The following is a 21,966-nucleotide window of genomic DNA, read 5'->3' as shown; positions in this document are numbered from 1 at the left end:
TAGGGTCTCCAAGGAGCAGTGGGTGGATTTGAACTGCCAACCTTTTGGTTAACAGCCACAGCAAGCCGTAGTGCTCAACCACTATGCCGCCAGGGCTCCAAAGCGCTAAAAGAAAGTCAAAATAAGAGAGAGAGAAAAGAATTGGGCGAGAGGTGAGAGGAAAACAAGGGTTCTGGGAAGAGAGAAGGCATGCTGGAGGGAGGAGCCCACTCACCCATGGGTGTGAGGAAGAGAACAAAGGACAGGGCCAGATAAGAGAGTGAGCCTGCCTGACCCGTGGAGGCATCTAAGACCATTGGAGGAATTTCTCTGCTGCCTTGAGGGTTTTTTGGTGCCACCCTTCAGTTCTCCATAACAGGATCTTCTGCTGCTGATGGCTTAACCCTATTGCATGCTGGGATTATAGATCAGGCAGGGGAGGGCGCCCTGCTCATTTTCAGAGGATGCTATAGCCCTAAGTTCAAGGCAGTCATCTTAGCTGATGCCATGGGAAGCAATGGACTAGAAGTCAAGTCTGCAGTGCTTGTTCTGCACTTTGCAGAATTGTATGTCCTTGAGCAGATCACTTGCCTCCTCTAAGTTCCCCTTGTTAATAAGGGGTGGGGGGGTTGCGTTAGGTCAGTGGTCTTCAATTTTTATTTTGAAACATCAGGACCAGGTCCTTTCTTCAACCACATTTTACCTGAATGACCAGTAGCTGAAGCAGATGATGAGGCTGGAGTCACTCAGGTTGAAGTAAGGTGGAGGGTGGGCTGCTGTCTGAGCAACCTCTGAGTGTTCTGGATCAGATGTCCTCTAAAATGCCTTTCACCTCAAAGCGGTCAGAAAGTCCGTCATGCAGCAGCACCTGAGGAGATCCCAGAGAATGTTCCCAGCAGGAGGACTTGGTAGGAGAACTCATTTGGTCTGCTGGAAATCAGTGGCAGCAGGTGAGCCTTTCCAGAGGCCATTTTGCTATTCTCAGTACATCTGGGCAGGGGGAGAAAGCCAGCCAAGCAGGGTGAGGGCCAGTCACTCTCGCTGCCTGCAGAGACCGCTGGCAGTGCCTGCAGTGGCCAGCCCCACTCCCTGGCCTCTGTCCCAGGGGCTGGGCCTCTATAGGGAGCCAGCCCCGGGGCCTATGACCTTTCATTGTTGTACCAGCTGGAAAGAGTTGCTGCTTCAGCTCCTGGTTTGCAGAGCTCCCTGTGACTTAGAGCTGCAAATAAATATCCTCTCACTTTGGGAGAGGTGGGGAAAGGGAGAGGGCTGAGCTTTTCACTTATCCATCAAATGTTCATTGACACCTACTATTTGGTGTAAAGGATAGTCCTGGGCTTGGAACTGGAAGAAAAGCTGGACTGTTGTTGTTAGGTGCTGTTGAGCTGGTTCTGACTCATAGAGTCCCTGTGTACAACAGAATGAAGCACTGCCTGGTCCTGCGCCATCCTCAGAATTGTTATGTTTGAGCCCGTTCTTGCAGCCATTGTGTCAATCCATCTCATTGAGGATCTTAATGTCTTTCGCTGACCCTCTACTTTACCAAGCATGATGTTCTTCTCCAGGGACTGGCTCCTCCAGGTAACATGTCCCAAGTATGTGAGATGTAGTGTTGCCATCCTTGCTTCTAATGAGTGATCGGGCTGTACTTCTTCCAAGACAGATTTGTTCGTTCTTCTGGAAGTATGTGGTATAGTCAGTATTCTTCACCAACACCGTAATTCAAAGGCATCGATTCCTCTTCGGTCTTCCTTGTTCATTGTCCAGCTTTCACATGCGTATGAGGCGATTGGAAACACCATGGCTTGGGTCAGGCGCACCTTAGTCCTTAAAGTAACTTCTTTGCTTTTTAACACTTTAAAGAGGTCTTTTGCAACAGATTTGCCCAATGCAATGTATCATTTGATTTCTTGACTCCTGCTTCCATGGATATTGATTGTGGATCCAAGTACAATGAAATCCTTGACAACTTCAATGTTTTCTCCATTTATCATGAAGTTGCTTATTGGTCCAGTTGTGAGAATTTTTGTTTTCTTTATGTTAAGGTATAATCCATACTGAAGGCTGTGGTCTTTAATCTTCATCAGTAAGTGCTTCAAGTCCTCTTCACTAATTGGGTAAGTACTTAGATATTTGATGGACATCTATTTGCCAGACGCCATGCTATGCATGTTTCATTCATTATTTAGTCTCACCACAGCTCTACGAGGGATGCATTATCATCCATTTTTATAGATGAGGACACTGAGACTCAATGAGGTTAAGTCACTTGCCCAAGGTGTCACCCAAATGGGATATTTCAGAGCTGGATTCAAACCCGATTAATCTGGCTTCTCGTGTACCATCCCATCCCTCTCCAAACTGGAGTCTGTGATCCATCACTTAGCACCTCTAGGCAAGACGATCACCCTGTGCCTCAGTGACCTGTCCTTGACAAGGGAGTGATCATTATGACCCTGACTACCTTACAGTGTTGAGATAAGCACTGAATGAGAAAGTGAATATGAAACCCTTAGCAACCAATAACAGCTGTTCAAATGCAAAGTATTACTATTACATAGATGTCTTAGTTATCTAGTGCTAATGTAACAGAAATACCACAATTGGGTGGCTTTAACAAACAGAAATTTACTCCCTCACAGTTTAGGAGACTAGAAGCCCCGAACTCAGGGTGCCAGCTCTAGGGGAAGGCTTTCTTTCTCTGTTGGTTCTGGGGGAAGATGCTTGTCTCAATGTCCATGGACTCGATGTTCCTTGAAGATCTCCATGTGTCATGGCATCAATCTTCTCCTGGGTCTAGGAGGTTCTCATAGCAGGGACTCCAGGTCCAAAGGATGCACTCCACTCCCAGCTCTTCTGTCTTGATAGTAATTAGGTCCCTCTCTCCTCACTTCTCTCTCCTTGTATCTCTTGTAAGATAAAAGGTGAGGCAGGCCACTCCCCAGGGGAACACCCCTTACATCTAATCAGGGCTGTGACCTGAGTAAAGGTGTTGCACATCACTCTAATCCTGCCTCATTAACATAACAAACATAACCTAATCATGCCTCATTAACCACAGGCAGAGGTTAGGATTTACAATACATAGAACAATTACATCAGATCACAAAAGGGAGAACAACCACACAGTACTGGGAATCATGTCCTAGCCAAGGTGACACATTTTAGAGGAACACAATTCAATCCTTGACAATAGGAGAGGAAGCAGAGTTTCTTGAAAGCTGCGTGTGAGGTCTCCTCCAGCTCCTCCTTCTCTTCCTGGAAGATGAGCAACCCTCAGAAGCAAATAGAGAGCCACAAATAGAGAGCCACCCAGTGACTCATGATGGAGACTAACATCCTAGGCTTGTTCTCCTCACTTCTGATGACCCAGGGATCTTAGATGCTAGACAGAGGGAGGAAATGGGGAGTAGAGGGGGAGGAGGGGCTATGGAGGGAGAAAGAAAAGACTCTGGGTCAGGTCAAGGTCTCCAGCTCCAAACTGGACGTTGGAGTGTCTGACAATATCTTATCAGGTATTTAAGGGAAGCAAGGATATGATAGTTCCAGAGATGGGATCCGAAAGACAAGGTTTATTGAACTGTTCTTGGGAAGGCTGCCACCAGCCCCAACAGCCGTGAGATTCCTGTGCTCCCACCGGCCCCCCCGCCAAACCGGGGGCTACATGATGATGCTTAACCCACTGAGGACAAAGCCACCTCCCTTTAGCAGCAGCCTTTTCCTTCCTGGCCTTTCCTAGGAAGGGAGGGAGAACAATAGAGCCTGATCTCATATTCCAGGTGGTTGCACCCCGGCAGCCTGGGCTCTAAACCAAATAACACATGTCCATCCAGCCGCCATCGCAGGCCCATTATGGAGCAGACAGACTCCCCAGCTGCCTGCAACTCCCCAGCTGCCTGCAGCTCCCCAGCTGCCTGTGTCCCTCCCATCCTTCCATTCAGTCCTGACTGTGGTGAGCCCCAAAGAGGCAGCCCATTGTCTTTTCCCTCTGTTTATGAGCCCAACTTTGGTTTTCTCATCTCTCCCTTTTGATGGTAATGGAAATGCTAGGCCTCAATTCAAAACTGAAGTATATCAGAGACAGAAACAGACAGAGAAAAGGAAGAGAGGGAGAGGAAGGAAGGAAGGAGGAAAAGAAACCAAAAACACCAAACCCATTGCCATCAAGTCAATTCCGACTCAAGGCGAGCCTATAAGACAGAGTAGAACTGCCTCATAGGGTTTCCAAGGAGCAACTGAAGGATTCGAACTGCCAACCTTTTGGTTAGCAGCCACGTTCTTAACCACTGTACCACCAAAGCAGTGCAAACTTGGAGGAAAATTTAAACTCCATAACTGATTTGAACAGAAATGTTGAAGTCTCTCAAGGACCTGTCACAATGCCCAGATAATACCTCTGTGAAAGTGGCTGATGGGCACCCCTCCTGACAAAGGCTTGGATGAAACATTTCCTCTGTAATCATGTGTAATTTGAAGAAAGCTTCCCTTGCCTAGAGCGCAAGCCAGCCTGGGCCCAACTCCCTGAACCACCACCAAATTACAAGCAAGTAGTGTCTCCGTGAAACAGCTTCTCCTATGTTGGCTGCACTGTCCTGGCCACAGCAGGCTCAAGATCAGCGAGGAGTCTCTCAGTGTAATGACTCAAGTTTCACTGGACCTTGCTCTTACCCTCCCTGTAAATATAGATGGCAGCCTGCAGAGGGTAGCTGAAACATACTCTTAAACTAGTCCTTTCAGCTGCCATGTCTATCTGCTGGGCAGGACCACCTGATCTACTGGGTACCCCTTATCCAACAGTGCCTCCACTGCTTCCTCTAGACATCGCCCCCCAGTCTGGGCACCAGGGTCCAGAGTTATTCAGCACTCCTTACACTCCACTAGAGTGTCCCCAAAGCAGAGCAGCTTGTCCCCCGCATGCTAGTGTTTTGGTGAAATAGCTCTTTCCGTTTTTATATGCCTATGAGTCGGAATCAATTCGACGGCAGTGGGTTTTTTGGTTTGGTTTTTATACGCCACTTCTGTCCTCCTTATGACCCCGTATGTGAGAATCCTAGAGGCTAAGTGACAGGTTCCACTCTGAATTCTAAGTTCGTCCCCCACTACAGTTCTGAAGCTTTACTTGGGCCCAGTGGGTCATGCCTAACCCCTTTCCTTCAAGAGAGGTGTCTCCCAGGGGGCTGCAGCCACTGATAGCATTGACCTGGCAATTCCATCCCATCACCCTCCAAACCCAATAGGGTAATGAACCCCATGGCTTTACCTAGAGTGAAACCCCAATTTGATCTGCATCCTCATGGAGAGTGTGGCCTGGCCTGGCCTGGCCAGGCCCAGAGTATGGAGAGGCAAAGTCACCAAGGACCCAAGGATTGGGAAGTAGATTCCCTGAAGAGGACACATGGAGCCTGGGGAACAGCGGACACCAAGGATCAAGCACCTCATACACCCAGGCCCCACATGTGGAAACAGCTGTTCAAACTGTAACAAAACCAGGTTGATTGTGTCAGTCACTGAAGGAAAGATGGCATAAATAAAGCTTGGAAAACCAGACTTCTCTCCCAGGACTGTCCAATGGGCAAGGTAAATATTTAGTCCCAGCCCTGGAATTGTGCCTGGTAACTCTGCTCTTAGCTGTTGTTTTTCCTTTTATTCATTCATCCTGCAAACATTTGCTGCCTGCCCCCTTCTGCGTGATCATCCTTGGCGTGGGCCCTTCCATACCCTGATGACTACAACTTGTTCCCCCAGCCCCTCTCTGCTGGACCTTAGCGGGGAGCAGTGGTCATAGAAGGCTTTGAAGAGGAAGTCGTTTTTAAGCCGAGTCTTGGCTGGCGTGTAGGCTTTATGAGAGGAATCATGACAGAAGAGATGAACGGGGCAGAGAGAGAGCATGCCGGTCTGGGGAACAGCATGTGTTCCCAGCATTTCTGGGCTGCCTTGGTGATTTCTTCATCCAAGTTTCCTTCTAAGTGGGGACTCCCAAGAGATAATTTCAGACCCACAGCACTTGGCTTAGGAAGCAACAAGAACTGCGGGGACTGAAGATCTGGGTTCGGTTTTCATTTCAGTCACTCATTAGCTGGCAAGGGACAAGTTCCTTCTCTAAGCCTCAGTTTCTCTTGGAAAAGTGACAGAACATAGTGATTTTAAGAGAGTAGGCTTGGGCTTCAAACTGTCTGGGCTCAAATTCTGGCTCTACTACTTGCTGGCCCGTGGGTCCTGGATATTGCATTTCCTCACCTGACAATGAAGAGAAAAATAGAGATAAAACTTCCCAGAAGCTTATTCTGAGGATTAAATGAGACATAAAGCTTTTCAAATAGTTTTATCTTAGTAAATATTAGCTGTTATTATCATACTATTATATGGGTAGAGAAGGTAATGCCAATGTCTACCCCATGTTCTTCCAATCAACCATACTGATTAAGGCCTACTGTGTGCTCTGTGCTGAACTATGTGTTCACAGGCTGGGTTCCCCAGGAAGCAGATGAAACTTAGTGCCCAAGATGTTTATTAGGGAGTGTCTTGAGGACTAACACTGTGGAAGGGTGGAGAAGGAAGCAAGACTGAGAAGAAAGAGAAATCAGACTGCTACACAGGTCCAATGATAACCTTGACTGACGCCACAGGAAGGTCTGAGTGTGGAGGGGCTCTTTGGAGTTGGCCCATTGTGTCCAGACCTTTATACCCTACATCAATCAGTCACAGGCTGTGGGCTGCCCCAGAAAGGAGTGTGACCTCGAGTGAGGAGGCTCTGTCTCCCTGGAGAGGCTGACAACTGAAGGGGTCTCACTCCAACAGCACTCACAGCAGCTGGGACAGGGGGCTCCTTGCTCAGTGTCCACCACAAGCAGTGAACAAAACAGGGGAAAATCCCTGCTGCTCTGGGGGTCTGCTCTAGTGGGAGCTTATGTTCTAAAGGTTGTTGTCAGGACTAAATGAGATAATGGGTGTAAAGTACCTAGCACAGGGCCTGGCATAACATAGTAAGTGAGCAAATAATGATAGTTAAGGGTAGTTAAGTAGACCAGGGAGATCAGAGGAAGAGGCCTAATTTGGACAGATGGGGCTCAGCTCCCTTCTGGTATCCGGATCCCGCCCTTCCTGCGTGCCCACCTATGACGTGAACAGGGTGCTCCACCCCCTGAACCTCTTGAATCCCTCCTCCGTTTGTAAATAAAACCCTGGCATCAGGCCCCTCTTAACTCCTCCCAAGAATTGCAGCCAGGTGCTGCCCAGGGGTACCCTTCCGCAATGTGGCTGAGACACTGAGTGGGAGCTGGGATCCAGGAAGGGAGCCCTGGAGCCTCTAGCTCAATGAGGCAGAGGGCAGGCAGAGACCAAGGGAGAAGAAATAAGAGATTTCCCCTGGTGGCGCAGTGGTTAGGAGCTCCGGCTGCTAACCGTAAGGTTGGCAGTTCAAATCCACTAGCCACTCCTTGAAAACCCTATGAGGCAGTTCTACCCTGTCCTATAGGGTCACTATGAGTTGGAATCGACGGCAATGGATTTGGTTTTTGTGTTGTTTTGTTTTTTGGCCCTCTCATGGGTCACTGGATAACTGTGGGAAGAAAGTCCACAGGCAGAAGGACCAGCTCCAATGCCCTCTCTGAGGCATGCCGGGAGGGAGCCCAGTTCCAAAATCACCTGGAATGCAAAACCCCTGGACCACTGCTGCCCCTTGACCCACCTGCTATCAGTTCCTAGAAGGAGTGTGCGGCCGGTGGGAAGAGGAGAGAGGATTCTGATGGCTGAAAGGAGGAAGTGGTTGTGGCAGTCTCAGTCCATCTGTCCCGTTCTCTTGTCCATCCTTCTCTGTAAGCCTCAGTTTCCCTGAGGTAGGTGGGATGAAGGTAGGGTCACCAGACCTAGTGAATAAAAGTACAGGATACCAGGTAAATTTACACTTCAAATAAACAAGTAATTTCTTAGTATTATAAGTATGTCCCATGCACTATTTTGGATATACTTATACTAAAAAATGATTTGAGGGAAGCCTGCAGTAAATCCAGACAGGAGAGTCCTACTGGCAGACAGAGCCAAAGACGGAGCCTGTGATGTAGAGATGGACGCAACAGAGGACACACTTGGTAATCCTCTGGCTCTTTGGGAAGGGGGAGGGCAAGGGCTAGAGGAAAGTGAAATGGGAAACTGATCCCCAGCTCAATCAATCCCCCACAGCAAGGAAGAAGGCAGGTCCCTGGCTGGGGGAAGCTTTTCTTCCAGAAAGGTGGGTTCAGCCTGGCCTCAACCCTGACCCCCACCCAACAAGGCAGGGGGGGATGTGGGAGTTTCAGAGTAGCCCCTAAGCCCCAGCTGGTCCCCTTTGCTGCCCCTGAGGTTCTGAGTGACCTTAAGCAACTCTGGGCAAAGATTAGCTGAGAGGTCTGCCTCAGCCGCTGCTATGTATGTGGCTGGGGACAGAGTGCTGGGGCATGTCCCTGGGTGTCTGAGCAGAGAGGTGGGCCTCACACAGGCTCTTGCAGTTTCTCCTGGACAGGAGCAGGACTGCCACCCCACCACACACCACACATCTGCTCCTTATGAAGAGGTAAGCCAGTGCCCCACTTCCTAAAATTCCACCCCCCACCCAACGTTCCCTACCCCCATCCCTGCAAGCAGCCACTTTCTCCCAGTCTGCAGGCCCTAGCCATTCTTCAAAGCTCTCTCTAATAAATACAGCCATAATAATAGCTACAAAGTGTGGAACCTGTCCTCTTGGCCAAGTATCTTGGTTCATCTTTACAGCAGTCCTATGAGCTAAATGCTGTCATCATCTCCATTTTACCAATGAAGAAACTAGGGCTCAGGAAGGTGGACTAAATAACCAAGGGCACCTTGCTAGTCAGCAGCAGAAGGAGGACTCAAACCCAGGCCTGTGGGACTCTGGGGCCCATGCTATCCACCTGTCTGCACCCGTCTCACAGCCTGTATTTTATGGACCTGGTACTATCATGCCCAGCACCCTGCCCTTCACTGGGGCGTCTTTCAGGGCTCAGACTGGGTCTTTCCTTCCTAAATCTTTCATCCCGGACACAGAAAAAATAATAAATGTTTGTTGAAAGACCAACTCTTGCTCCAAATCTTGTGGTCATGTCCCCTCCCTGCTCCTTGCTCCTCTGGGCCTCTCCCTGACCTCCCAGGCCTGGAAGCAGCTGAAACATGGAACAGCCTGGCGGGCCCCCACAGTGTGCAGGCTGGCCCAGGCCAGGGCTCTGCGGAAGGAACTGCCTTGTGACTTGTCTGTCCTGTAGCCCTCCTCCAGAGGAAGCCCCTCCCCAGGACCACTTGGAACTGTGACATCCCCTGCATCCCTAAAGGAGACGGTGCTTTTGTCCCCAATCAGATAAACAAGCATAGCCGCTTGGCAGTGTGCACTGCGAGGTGCAGGACACCACCCCACCCACAGAGATAGGCTGGCCTTCCGCCTGAGGTCACCCCAGGAGCCTGGGGACAGCTAGTTCACTGAAGATGGGAGGGCCAAGCTTAGCCCATTTTGCAGGTGGATAAACTGAGGCCCAGCAGGGGAACAGAGCCTCTGTTGATAGAATGAAAGATGCCAGCAGGACATCCAGCTTCCCTGCCTCTTCCCACCCCCAACACACACATGAGCTGAGGGCCTCTGGGTCATACGCTACCTGGGCACCATTTGCAGTGTTGTCTTTGTGTAGTTGGCCCCCGGAGTTTTGTGACACAGCAGCCTATACATGTGCATGTGTGTGTGTGTGCGCACACACCCCACCAGGCTCGGCCACACCCTCCCTCTCTGTTCCTCAGCCCCTGCCCCACAAATCCCGCCTCTACTGCTCCTACTCAGAGCCCTACAGATCCTTCCTCGGGCTCCCAGGGTGGGAGGGAGCCCTGGGTCCCTCTCCTTCCTTCCCACCACACACACACCCCTACACAGTCATATCAGAGCCACAGGAAGCCGGGCCAGCAAGTGTACAAACCAAGAGCCAAGATGGGGAAGTTTATTTTCCAAGAATCATCTAAACACATGGGAGTATTTTTAGCCTCTGGCTCCCACCCGGATGCCAAATCTCGCTGGCCCATCAGAGACAGACAGCAGCCAGCAGAGACAGGGTGGGACAGGGTATTGCAGACCCCACCCTGCCCCGGTCATAGATGTCTGTCTCCTTGGAATGATTCTCAAGGGAGAAAGCTGGCAGTGGGAGCCAAGGAGGTGTGATGTGGCCCACGTTCTGATGGGTCCCTTAGCTCCTCTCTTAGCCTCAGCTTCCTCATCCGTACAACGGGAGAAATAATACTGTCCTTATAATGTTGTGGAGTCCCTGGGTGGTGCAAATGAGTAACGTGCTAGAAGGCTAACTGAAAGGTTGGAAGTTCAATTCTACTCAGGAGCACTTCAGAAGAAAGGCCTGAAAAATCAGCCATTGAAAACCCTACGGAGCACAGTTCTACTCTGACACACGTGGGGTTGCCATGAGTTGATGTCTGAGTTATCCAGTGCTGCTATAGCAGAAATACCACAAGTGGGTGGCTTTAACACAGAAATTTATTTTGTCACAGTTTAGAAAGCTAGAAGTCTAAATTCAGGGTACTGGCTCTAGGGGAAGACTTTCTGTTGGCTCTGGCGAAGGTTCTTGTCTCTTTTCAGCTTCTATTTCTTGGCTCCTTGGTGATCTTCACACGGCCTGGCATCTATCTCCCCCCATGTCTGCTTGCTTCTTTGCGCCTGATTGGCTTTTTTTGTGTCTCAAAGATGACAGGTTTAAAATACACCCTACACTGATATGACCTCTTATCATAACAAAGAAAACCCATTCCCAAATGGGATTATAACCACAGGTATAGGGGTAGGATTTGCAACACATATATTTGGGGGACACAATTCAATCCATAACAGTTGGAGTCCAGGCAATAGCAACTGGCTTACAGGGTTATAGTGAAGATGAAAGAAAAGGCACTGCCCCTGCCCAGCACACAGTAGGCATTCAACAAACAGGAATCACACTCTGTGCTGGGAGCCTGCAAGAAAAGAGCAAGTGAGCCTCAGAGAAGTCAGGTCTGGCCCAAACTGCCAGCCACTGTTTCTGCTCCGGCCCGGTCAGCTGCGGTACTCTGTGTGAGTGTGTGTGTGTGTGCGCGCGCACGTGTGCACACCCAATGCAGTGACCCAAGGAACATCAGAAGTGAATGGATGTGGGCCTCAAGGGGCCAGCTTGGGCCCTCTGTGAATAAAAGGCCATTGGCAGTGCCCTAACCCTCCTGAGAGACTTATCTCAGAAGCCACCTCAGGCTGGCACAAGGAACTTAGAACCATCTTTTCCCGAATAGGGAGACTGCTGAGGATCATGGGGGCAGCAAGGAGGGAGTGGGGTTTACCAAGAAAAATGAACACAAATACAGGAAATGCCCATCCATGGTGAGGGGTGCAGTTCAGGGAGAGGGAGGGGCCGTGGGACTAGCAGCTGTGCTGGGCCCTGGACGATGGGCCCCAGGGTGGCCCTGCTGAGAGCCGGATGCTGGCAGTGCCTGCTCCGGCTGGGAGGCAAGGCAGGCAGAACACAGGGAGGAGGCCTGAGCCCTGGCCCTGGGCAAGCAGTGCCCATTCCGGCCCCCACTGCCTAGGTCTATTACTGCGGGGTCAGGGAGGCTGGGGGAGGGTCATGGGCCTTCTGCTGATGGTTGAAGAGGCCAGGGACTCCCCAAAAAAGACACCGTCTCAGTCTTCTACAAAGAGTTGTACTTCCTGGTTCTGTGCCATGTTGTTCACTGAAAGATGCCTGAGGGTAGGGACTAGGGTGTCAAGTGGGGAGGGAGGGGGCCAGTTCTGACCTCCTGAGAGCCCTGAACCTTGAAAGGGCAGCAGCTTAAGTACCCCCCAGGCTGCGTGGGAAAGAAGTGAGAACAGGTTCAGTGTCCACACCCCCACAGCTGACACAGACTGCCTGCTGTTGTCATGGAGACAGCAGTGTCCCACCCCCACCCCTGCTGGGGACAGCTGTGTGGTCATTGTTGAAGACTCGAGCATGCTTATCCTTGGTCACAAAAGGGAAGGGGGAACTGCCCTATTCCCTCTCCCCAGGCTTAGCTGGGAGTGGCCGGGGGTTCCAAGGGTATCAGGGTAGGAGAAGCTTAGAGGTCACCTCTACCAACCAGCTCCCCTCTTACCACCAACGGTAAGCAGAATTGGGTAATGGAACCTCTTGGTCGGAGGACTTGCCTGGCTTGCACACCTCCCTGTGGGGAAGCTCACCAGCTTGAGACAGTTGAGCCTGTTAGAAGAGGTTGTCCTCACACTGAGCCAGAGACCTGGTCCCATCCTTTGCCCCCTCCCTACTTCTCAAGGCTCCTTCACATTCCAGCCCTGGCCTGAGGGTGCCCCCTGCCCCACACAGTCTGGCCCTTTCTCCCCCGGGGTTTTTGGACCTGGCCTCACCATCTGACAAGTCCCGAGCGCTCAGGCCAAAACGCCTTGGCTTCAGCCTCAACTGCTCTCTCTCACATCCCATTTCTGACCTACCAGCAAATTCCATTCCTAGATGACTGTAGTAGTCTCCGAGCTATTCCCCTACTTCTGCCTTCCCTGCTCCAGTCCCTGCTGCACAAGGCAGCAGTATGACCTGTTAGCCCCCAGCAGCCTCTGAGGCCCTGCACAACCTGACCCTCTGACTCACTGCCTCCTTCCCCTCCCTCCTACCCTCCCTCCTCTGGCCCCCTGCTGTCCCTCCAGCAGCGTCCTCCTGTCCTCACCTGGGGTGCTCTTTCTCCAAGTACCCCCCACCTCCCTCAAGTCTGCTGGGATGCACCAAGGCCTTCCCTGACCTCAAGAAATATTTGAGCAAATAAATGAACCTCTCTTAGGTGGCACCCTCACACACCCCCACCCCAGTGCAGAGGAGAAAGCATTGGGCTGGGGTCTCAGTCAGCTCTGCCGTAGCCTCACTGTATGGTCTCCATCCTGTCTCTCCTTTCTGAACCTCAGTTCCCGCCCCCCCGCCACCCCGCCCCGCCCAGAGAATGAAGAGACTGCATTGGAACACCTGTGGCTTTTGCTCCTTTGGCGCTCCCAGGTGCCTTCCAAATCTCTCTGACATGAGGGTAGGAGGGAGTGGGGTGTAGGCACGGGTGGGGGCACCTGGTGGCTCCTGCTTGGAAGAAAGCACCAGGCCTTAGGGGCCCTGCCCTGTTACAAGGATGGCAAGGGGAACAGGGCAGCAGTACTTGCAAGAAACTGAAAACAGGCCTGAGAAAGGTTTCTCCAAAAATATAACCATATTTTAATCATCCCCAAAGTCTATGCCAAGAAATGAGGAACAGAGGCCCAAGCCCTTGAAAGGCTAGGATCAGAGGTCAAGTGTCCAGAAATGAGTCCTCAGTGGAGGAAGCCGGCCATCAGGGAGAGCGTGGCGGCCAGCAGGGCAGGCAGTGCCAAGGGCAACAGCGGTCCCGCAGCCTGGGACTTGAACACCTGGCGATGGCTCGGGCGCTGCAGGGGCCTGACGTTGTCCGTCATCCTCAGTTTCTGGGCCTTGTCGTAGTACAGCTTCTGGGAGAATGCCAGGATCTGCAGAAGGGCCAGCGCTCAGCCAGGGAGCAGGTGCAGCTGGGCTCCCTGCTGGGTGACCTCAGGCTAGTCACTTCCCCTCTCTGAGCCTCACTAGTAAACAAGAACTCAGAACCCTCCCTTTCCACGTTGTCGTGCAGATGAAAAGAAAAAGTGCTTGACCCTGGCAGGGGGCTCAGTGACCCTCAGCTTCTCTAAGCAGAGTGGACACACAGCTCACAGTTTTGAGGGCTGACATTTACTACCACTATCACTGCCATTACTAGAAAACAGTGCCTCTCAAATCGAGTGTGCATCAGAATCACTTGGGGGGCCTTGGCCCCAGATTGCTGGGCTCCACCCCCACAGTTTCTGACTCAGTAGGTCTGGGGTAAAAAAAAAAAGGTCTGGGGTACAGCCCAAGAATTCACATTTCTAGCAAATTTTCAGATGATGCTGACACCAGTGGTCTGGGGACCACACTTTGAGAACCACTGTTGTAGAATGAAAGTGCTGTGAGGTGCGCGGCCTTTGGGTTCACTGCCGTGTTCCCATAGCCCAGCACCCAGGGACTCAATTAGAATTTGTTGAATGAATGCACTATCTTCCTACTGCAGCCCTCTGGCCCTCTCTCAGCTGCTTCTGGCCATCCCTAGCATCCCCTATGCTGGCCTCTCTCCCTAGGACAGTGACTCCCATCCTTACCTGGTAGATTCCCACCTACTTCCTGTTGGAGGCCTTTTCTGACCACCCCCAGCCACAGCCTCCTGTGTGCCTCCCCTCCAACCCTCAATACCAGGGCAGAACTGCTGGGACGTTTTTTATCTGTCTCCTCAGGGATTGAACCATTGATCTCAGCTCCCTGGGCCCCTCATCCCCACCCTGGGCCCAGAAGACCTCTACGGAGGATCCAGAGGGACAATTTCTGGAGAGCTAGGAAGTGGGAGGCTACACCCTGGGCCCTGTGTACCTGGTCTTTGTCAAGCTGAATGGGCTCCATGAACACAGTCCAGACGACCTTCTCATCGCAGCCCGGCGTGGTGAGCGAGCCCAGGTAGCGGAAATAGTGCCTCAGTTTCTCCTCCTTGGGGAGCAGGTCCAGCAGGCTGCTGCTCTTCTTTATTGTGGTCCTCATGTCTGGGGGCGGGGGAACAGAAGATCCTGTCAGTGACAGGGAGGGGGTCTCTGTGGCTCTGACACCCCCCCCCACACACACACCTCGCCCTGAAAGCCCAGGCTGCCCACTCACCCTTGCCCCCCTTCCTTTGTAGGAAGAAGTCCTCTCCCACCACCCTCAGGGCCCCCCCATCTCCCCATCCCGTCTCACCAGGTTTGGGGATATCAGCCAGCGCCTCCACCAGGGGCTGGAAGCCATCATTCTCAGATCCAGCCTGGAATGGGAGGAAAGGGGGCTTGAGAGGGGCTTGTGGGGAGCCCATGGTGACCTACAGTTCATTCTCCTGATCAGGAGGTGGGGTGTGCAATTCTGAGATTGAGGCCCTGAGGCTCTGGGCTCCCCACATGGCCTGGGGGTGTACAAGGCACAGAGAAACAAAGGGGACCCCAGGACCTCTCCAGCCCCCTCCTGCCTTGCTGGAGTTCCAGGTCTCTGGGTCCCTAAGAAGCAGCCTCAAACTCTGGTTCCCTGGAAACGGAGGGGAAGGGCCTCACCTGCACCAGGAAGGCCAGCACTGCGATCTCATCTTTGGGGTCCTGGGCCTCTTTCTTGTTCCTCAATATCCCATTCTCTTTCTCATGTACTATGTGTATCTGGTGGGGGGGGAGGTGGAGAAAGGACCCTTGAGGGGCTGGATCACCCAGAGCCCAGGTAGGCACAGACCCTGGGAAGGGGCCTCACCTCCATGGCAAAGCGGTCCCCATCAAGGCTGTGCTCCGACCCCTCATCCAGCACCTCAGACCAGTGCAGGTGCAGCTGCTTGGCCCGGTAGCGGGTGGCTAGTCCTCCTCCTGCAATTGTGGCCTCATCCCCCAGCAACACCATCACTGGGGGGAGAGGAAGGGGGGATGGTCCTCGCACCCATCTCCCCTCAGACTCTCCCAGCCCCCCTCACACCCACCCAGGCAGGACTTTCTCTGGTAGCTCCCACCCTTCTTGTGCTCAGGGAGGGTCTCAGAGACAGGGTGGTACAGCCCCAGACCCTTCCCCTGGCCTCCTTCCTGGCCTCACTGCCTGTCTCCCCTCTCCTGCACATCCCCCACAACCCCAAACCCACCATTGGGCCCTGGGCCCTCCCCTGCTTCAACCCTCTCCATGGTGCCCAGGTGTCCTCAGGGTAATGTCCAAACTCCTCAGGCCGGGTGACCTGCCCTGGGCCCCAGCCCAGCTGACCCTGGGCCTTAGCTCTGGCCCCTCCCAGCTCCACACTCTGTCCTTCATCCATATGGAACCATTTGCAGTTCCCTGAACACCCCAAGCTGTTTCACGCCTCCACGCGTTTGCACGTGCTGTTCTTTCTGGAATGCTGACCCTCCCCCAGCCCAGGCTGGTCTGATGAAAACTGCTAGCACGGTCCCTCCTCTCCGAAACCCTATTTCCTGCACCTCTCCCCGCCACACATGTGGAACTGGGCCTGGTGCCCCTTCTCAGGAGGAGTTCTCCCCTCCCTGTCCTCAGGGCTCTTAGAGGGTCCCCGGGCCCAGTACCCATGCCCTCCTGGATCTCCCACCTGGTCACCTGTGACCCACCTGTGTGCCCATTGTTTTGGACAGTCCACTTATGCTTCTTGTCATAGCCAGAGAAGGAGAAGGGCCCCAGGCTGTGGTTCACCTGCACCTTGCTGGTGACAATGTCGATGGGGGACTGATGGCTGCTCTGGCAGTATTCACCCCATCGGTTCGGCGCTGAGCAGGGAGAGAGGGCATGCTGAGGGTAGGGGGCCTCTGGCACTGAGGTTTGGCCTCCTTGGCCCTGCTGAGGTCAGGCCCAAGCACCCAGCTCTTACACGGGCAAGGTCAAGGAATGGCTGGAAGGCCCTCACCCTCCCTGGGTCTCTCTCCTCCTCCACAGACACACGTGTGTGGGTCAGGCTGAGTGTGGGACAGGCTGGGAACAGGGCAGTCAATTGGTGACTGTGAGCTCTGGGACCAGGGACAGCCAAGAGATGCTGGACACAGCACTGTACCTCTCTGAGCCCTGGTTTCCTCTTGTGTAAAATGGGAATCAGTGATTCCTGTTTCTCAGGGAGGCTGTGAAGATTGGAGGAGGTGAAGGAGAGAGTGCTTTGGAAGCCACTGTGGCAGCCCTTCCACAGGCAGCACACGTGGGCTCTGTGCACCACCGGACCCTCCAGCAGAGCCCTCAGAGCGAGGTTGGGGCAATGGACCCGGTCTGCATTTGAGTGAAAAGTGCAAAAGATGACCTCCCAGGTTCACCTACAAGTAGGGTCACTGGAACAGAACTGAGAGTTTTTTGTTTTATTTTGTTTGTGAGAAATATTATAAACTGCAAAGTGTCTCTGCTGGGCTGAAATGTGTTTCTCCCTTTGATGATGCTGCTGCTATTCCAAGAAGTGCCAGGGAAGACTCAGGTCAGTCTGCATCGCCCGTTCCCTGAGCACCAGGAGAGTGTGTGTGTACATGTGTTTGTGTGTGTGTCTGTAGGGGGACCTGTATCTGGCTCGGGGGCCACCATCGCCCCTTATCTTTCCCTCCATCTTTGGGTCTCCATCTCAGCCCGACAGTACCCCCTATGCAGAAAGCCCTGTCCCCAGGGCTGAGGGTACTCACCCAAGCAGGTGTAATTGGAGGCCTTGGCTTGAATCTCGTAGCACCAGTGTGACTCTGAAGCAGAGAGTGGAAAAGGTGAGGCCTGTGCACACGTTTTGGTGTGTATCTGTGCTTCATGAACCCATGTGAACTGTGTGCGTGCACACTGCTATGTGTGTGTGTGTGTATCAGAGGCTGGGAAAATTCCTGATGTCAGGCCCTCCCTTGGGTTGGGAATGGAGCCTTCCTGGGGTCTGGGACTGAGAGCCCAAGGGAAGGAGATTTAAGAAGAAAGTGTAGGGATGGAGGAAAGAGGTGATAGAGGCAGCCAAATCATCTTGGATAAAGCAGAGCAAAGCAGCTGCCAGTCCTCAGGGGCAGGCGCTCTGAGACTGGTCAGCTCTAACACAGGGCTGGTTGGGCTCTCTCCATGGACTGGTCATCACCCTCCTGCTCCTGTCCTGCTTCCTCTCACCCCAGTTCAGGAGGGGAGGCTCTGCTGAAACGGGAGGAGGAGACTGGCAGAGCTCCCCTCCTAGGACAGTGGAACCTACAGCTTCAGCCTGGCTGCCTTCCCAGAGTTGATTCGAGATGATGGAGGAGATTAGGCAGCCCTGCCCTGGAACACCTCCTCACCTTGTGTGACTAAGACCCATTCTTGGCTAACCTCTCACAGCGAGGAAGGCAACCAGACCTTTACCCCTGTCCTCCTTCCGCCCCCACCACCCTGTAGTCCTGGGCTTTGGGGCCAGACAGACTTGGGTTCTAATCCTGGCTCTGCCTCAGGCCAGTAGAAGCCAGTATCTCTGAAAAAGACTCCACCAGTTGAGTGGACAAAACATTTGACCCAGGGCTGGGAATCCTGGCTGGGCCACTTAGGAGCCGTGAGTCTGGGGGCAAATCATTTACTCTGTCTGAGCCTCAGTTTTATCACCTGTAAAATGGGACTAGTAATATCCACCTCATAGGGCTGTGGCATGGATTAAATGGTATAGAGCATTTCCAGAAGAAGGCAGCCTGGCCCCTACTGAAGTCTCATCGAAGGCTTCTTCCCGCTCCCTCCCACCGCCCCCCCACCCGCCTCCATCTGGTAGCCAGAAGGCCAAAACCCAGGAGGGGCAGAGAATGAAGTGGTTTGGAAAGAACTCAGGAAAGAACATTCCTAAGAAAAACCCAGCTCCCAGCTCAGCCTGGCTGAGGTTTCTAGTGCATTTCTCTGCTCCCTCCCTTGTCCAGGGCTGCCCCCCACCTCCAACTCCAACCTTCTCTCAGGCCTGGATCTTCAGGGGTTCCTGGAGTGAAGACAGGTGAGGAGAGAGCCCTGGGAAGGTCAGCTTCTTGTTGGGGTGGGGGTGGGGCTCTCTAGGACAGAAGATCAAGCAGAGCAGGACGGTGAGCGAGCAGGACAGCAAGCAGCCACAGGAAATGGGCCTCTCACTTTCTGGGCCCCCCGAGCCACCTTGGATTTTGGAGTTTCCCAGCTCTGAATCAAATACTTCATCTACCTGACCAGCGGCCAGCACAGCCTTCTTCAGAGATGGACAGCCCTGCAGCAGCATCTTCCCCGTGCCAGTCCACCCCCTGCCCTGGCAGGGCTCTGCAGCCCCTGGGAGCTGCTACATCAGGGGGAACCCCCCTGTGAGTCAACTCTGCAAAGGGCAACGGTAAATTTCCATCCAGGCCCCTTCCTTGAAACACCTAAGGTGGAGTTCATTCGCCTGGCTTTCAGCCCTGGCTCTGCCTCTTGCTTAATATCTCCAGGAAAGTCAATTAACTTCTCTGAGCCTCACACTCCTCCTCAATCAGAGGAGCACTGATAATCCCTGTCCCACAGAACTCCCAGGCCAGTGCTCAAGGAGATGATGGAGGAGAGGTCATGTGTACCCAGGAGAGGTTCTTTGTTATAACCCTCCTGTGTCCCCACCCCTCTGAGGCCTTGAAGGCCAAAGGGGCCTCCCTGGTCCAGCTGGCCCCTCCTTGGGACTGGAGGCCTGAGGATAAGCTATTCCAGGGAAAGGGAGTTCTCAGGGGACAGCTCTAAAGGGTGGATTCCCCTGTCAGCCTCTCGGGAGTCCTTCTGGCCCAGACTGTGCTTCTCTTAGGAATTTGCTCTTCCCTGACTCTGGCTCTGGCTCCTGGGTTTGTAGTGGTGACCTCTGATCCACTGTCTTAATCACAGAGACTTTTGGCCCGCTTAGCTGAACACTCTTGTAACTACTCTCTTCAGGAGGCAGGAACCAGGAACACTTAATGTTGATGAGGCTGAGGCCAAGGCCGGGGCCAGGTCTATGACCATGGGGTGAGGGTGGGGGCTGGTTCTCAGGCAAAGGGTGGCAGGGGCACCAAGCACCCCAGGCTCCTGTACTTGCTCAGTGGAGGGCCACCCTTTTGGAACTTACTAGTCCACTGGCCCAGGCCACCTCCAAGAGGACTTGGGAAGGAGCAGGGTTACTCATAGGTCTTGAATTCAAGCCAAGGTCCAAGCAGAGCCGTGTTGAGGCCAGGAGGCCTAGGGGCCTGAGGGCCAGAGAGAGGCCTGGCTGCAGGCACTGCTGAGAAAAAGCTGTCCTGATGGGATAACTATATCCTGAGTCATTCATGATCTTCAATTGTAATGTTTCTTCCCCCAATAAACCCCGTAATTGTGCTGGGGCGGGGGGGCGGGTACTACCAGTGAAATCAGAATCATCATCCCTGTTTTGTAAATGAGACAACTGAGGTTAAGGGATTTACTCCAGGCAAAAAAAAAAAAAAAAGTTTTTTTTTTTTTTTTTTTTTTGTTCCACAACTACAAAGCAGCCTACTTAATCGCAAAGCATTTCTCTTTTCTCAAAGCGTTTCTCTTTCTACTAAGCCCAGCTGCTTAGGAGGTTTCAAACATTCAGCCCTGCAAATGAAATTCTTTCACTTCTTGCCTTTTCTCTTTCCTCCTCCCCTGGGAAGGGCCCCCAGAGTTGCTGCCAGAGATGCCCCTCAATCCCCCAGCCAGCCAGCTAAGTCCTTCCTGAAAAGAGGCACACACCCTCACTCCTCACTCCGTGACTTCAAGCACCTAACTTGGAGAGAAGGCTTGGCTGGGGTGGCCCAGGAACCTGGAGACCCCAGTCCCTTCGACAGATGGCCGGGCTGGGAACCGTCGAAAGGGTCCGTCGAGCTTCCTGCGAAGGAGCTGGTCTCTGTGGGGTAGAGGAGAAGGTGCCTCCCTGGGCCCTGTGTCCAGCCGCACACACAGCCTTCAGCTCCTTATCAAATATTAACACTCCTTTCCTGCCACCTCCCACCTAAGCGAATAATTAAGAGCTCAGTCTCACCATTAATCTTTAAACGAAAATCACCCTAGCTGGAAAGACCGGCTCACCCAGGACCTCGGGTCCGGGGTGCCCCCCCCCAGGCTCCCCTACAGCGCTGGGAGCTTGGGAAGGGGAGCTGGCAGGCCCTGGGACAAGGAACCCCGGCGCGAAGCGGGAATACCAGGACCCCGCCACACCCAATTAGCCGCCCTTGCTCTGCGCCGGGAGCAGCCATCCAGGACTGAGCCCTGGTTAGGACGGAAGGAGACCCAATGACAGACTGCGGGAGGACTAGGACTAGAAACGGAGGCATGCGTCGAGGAGGGTCAGAGGAACATCCTTACCACAGACCCGCACGCTCCCCTCCCCGAGCGATGCTGTACCCCGCCGCCGCGCACAGACGTGCCCACACACCCATGCACCCGCAAGGGACACGCGTGTGTGCACACAAGCTCGCGCACGGCCCCCTGCGCCCGCACCCTTCACCGCCCCGGGTGCGCACACCCAGCCAGCGCACCGACGCGCAGCAGCGCACTCTGGCCGCCCACCGGAGTGGCTTTGGCAGGTGGAGCGGGGCGAGGGGCGCAGAGGGGCCCCCGACGGGCACCGGGCGCTGGGCGGGCGCTCACCTGCGCGGGCCAAGGGCCGGGCCGCGGCCAGGGCCAGGAGAGCGAACAGCAGCCGCATCCTGCGCGGAGGCAAAGAAGCCGAGGCCGAGCCGAGGATCGCACACGGAGGAGACCGCCGGGGGTGCCGCCGTCATGCCGGCTAGGATTTTATAGCGGATCCGAGACCGGAGGGAGCCCCGACAACGGTATGCGGGTGGCGGCTCCTCCCCCTAGAGGCGCCTCCCCTGCCCTCCCCTCGTCCTGTCCCTGATCTGAAATCCTCCGCCCGCCACCTCTTGGCCCGGTGCCAGAGACCCCGCACCCGCTCTGCGTCCTTTACGCTCAGAAGTTGCGCCCTCCCCGCCTCCACCCTGATTCCTGGATTGGAAACGGGGAAGCGACGTCGCAAGGTGCTTAACCCACATCGGAGGCGGGGTCCTTGGGTTTCAGCCCTTACTGTCTGGGTGCCGACCACTGAAGAGCGCTCTCACTTCCCTCCGGGCAGCCCTCGGAGAAGGCTCCTGTGGCCCGGGACCGGTACGGGAGCAGCGGGCCGAGCCTCGGAATTGGCACGAGATGAGGGGTGGGCGGTGGTCAGAGCCTTGAAGGGAAGAGGCAGCGGAAGAATGTTCGATGGGGTTTGTTGAATCGGTGGCCCCAGAAGGAGGTCTCCTCACTGTGTCTCTCAGGCAGTGCTCACTGATTCTCTGGGTCTCATCTCTTTTTTCTGTTTACCCCCGACCCCCGCCCCAGGCTGCTCCAAAGGTAATTTCTAAGTGGACCAAAGACCCCTCTTCCAACACAGAGCAAAGCGGCTCTTAAATCGCTGAACTTGTGTTTATGTGATGGGCGGGGC

General features: G+C 53.7%; 1 protein-coding gene across 1 annotated transcript; it reads right to left on the bottom strand.

Moving 5' to 3' along the window:
* Positions 1–13,126: 13,126 nt before the first annotated feature.
* CA4 (carbonic anhydrase 4) lies at positions 13,127–21,327 on the bottom strand. Its single transcript, XM_049860972.1, has 8 exons — positions 21,132–21,327; positions 17,234–17,287; positions 16,193–16,348; positions 15,345–15,490; positions 15,158–15,256; positions 14,814–14,877; positions 14,457–14,623; positions 13,127–13,507 (listed from the first exon to the last, which is right to left on the bottom strand). Exons 1-8 carry the CDS (start codon positions 21,187–21,189, stop codon positions 13,316–13,318), a joined length of 936 nt encoding a protein of 311 aa, XP_049716929.1. The 5' UTR covers positions 21,190–21,327; the 3' UTR covers positions 13,127–13,315.
* Positions 21,328–21,966: the final 639 nt, after the last annotated feature.

This window comes from Elephas maximus, chromosome 19 (genome assembly GCF_024166365.1).
Source record: "Elephas maximus indicus isolate mEleMax1 chromosome 19, mEleMax1 primary haplotype, whole genome shotgun sequence".
NCBI classification, from domain to species: domain Eukaryota; kingdom Metazoa; phylum Chordata; class Mammalia; order Proboscidea; family Elephantidae; genus Elephas; species Elephas maximus.
This window is presented reverse-complemented; position numbering and strand designations above follow the sequence as displayed.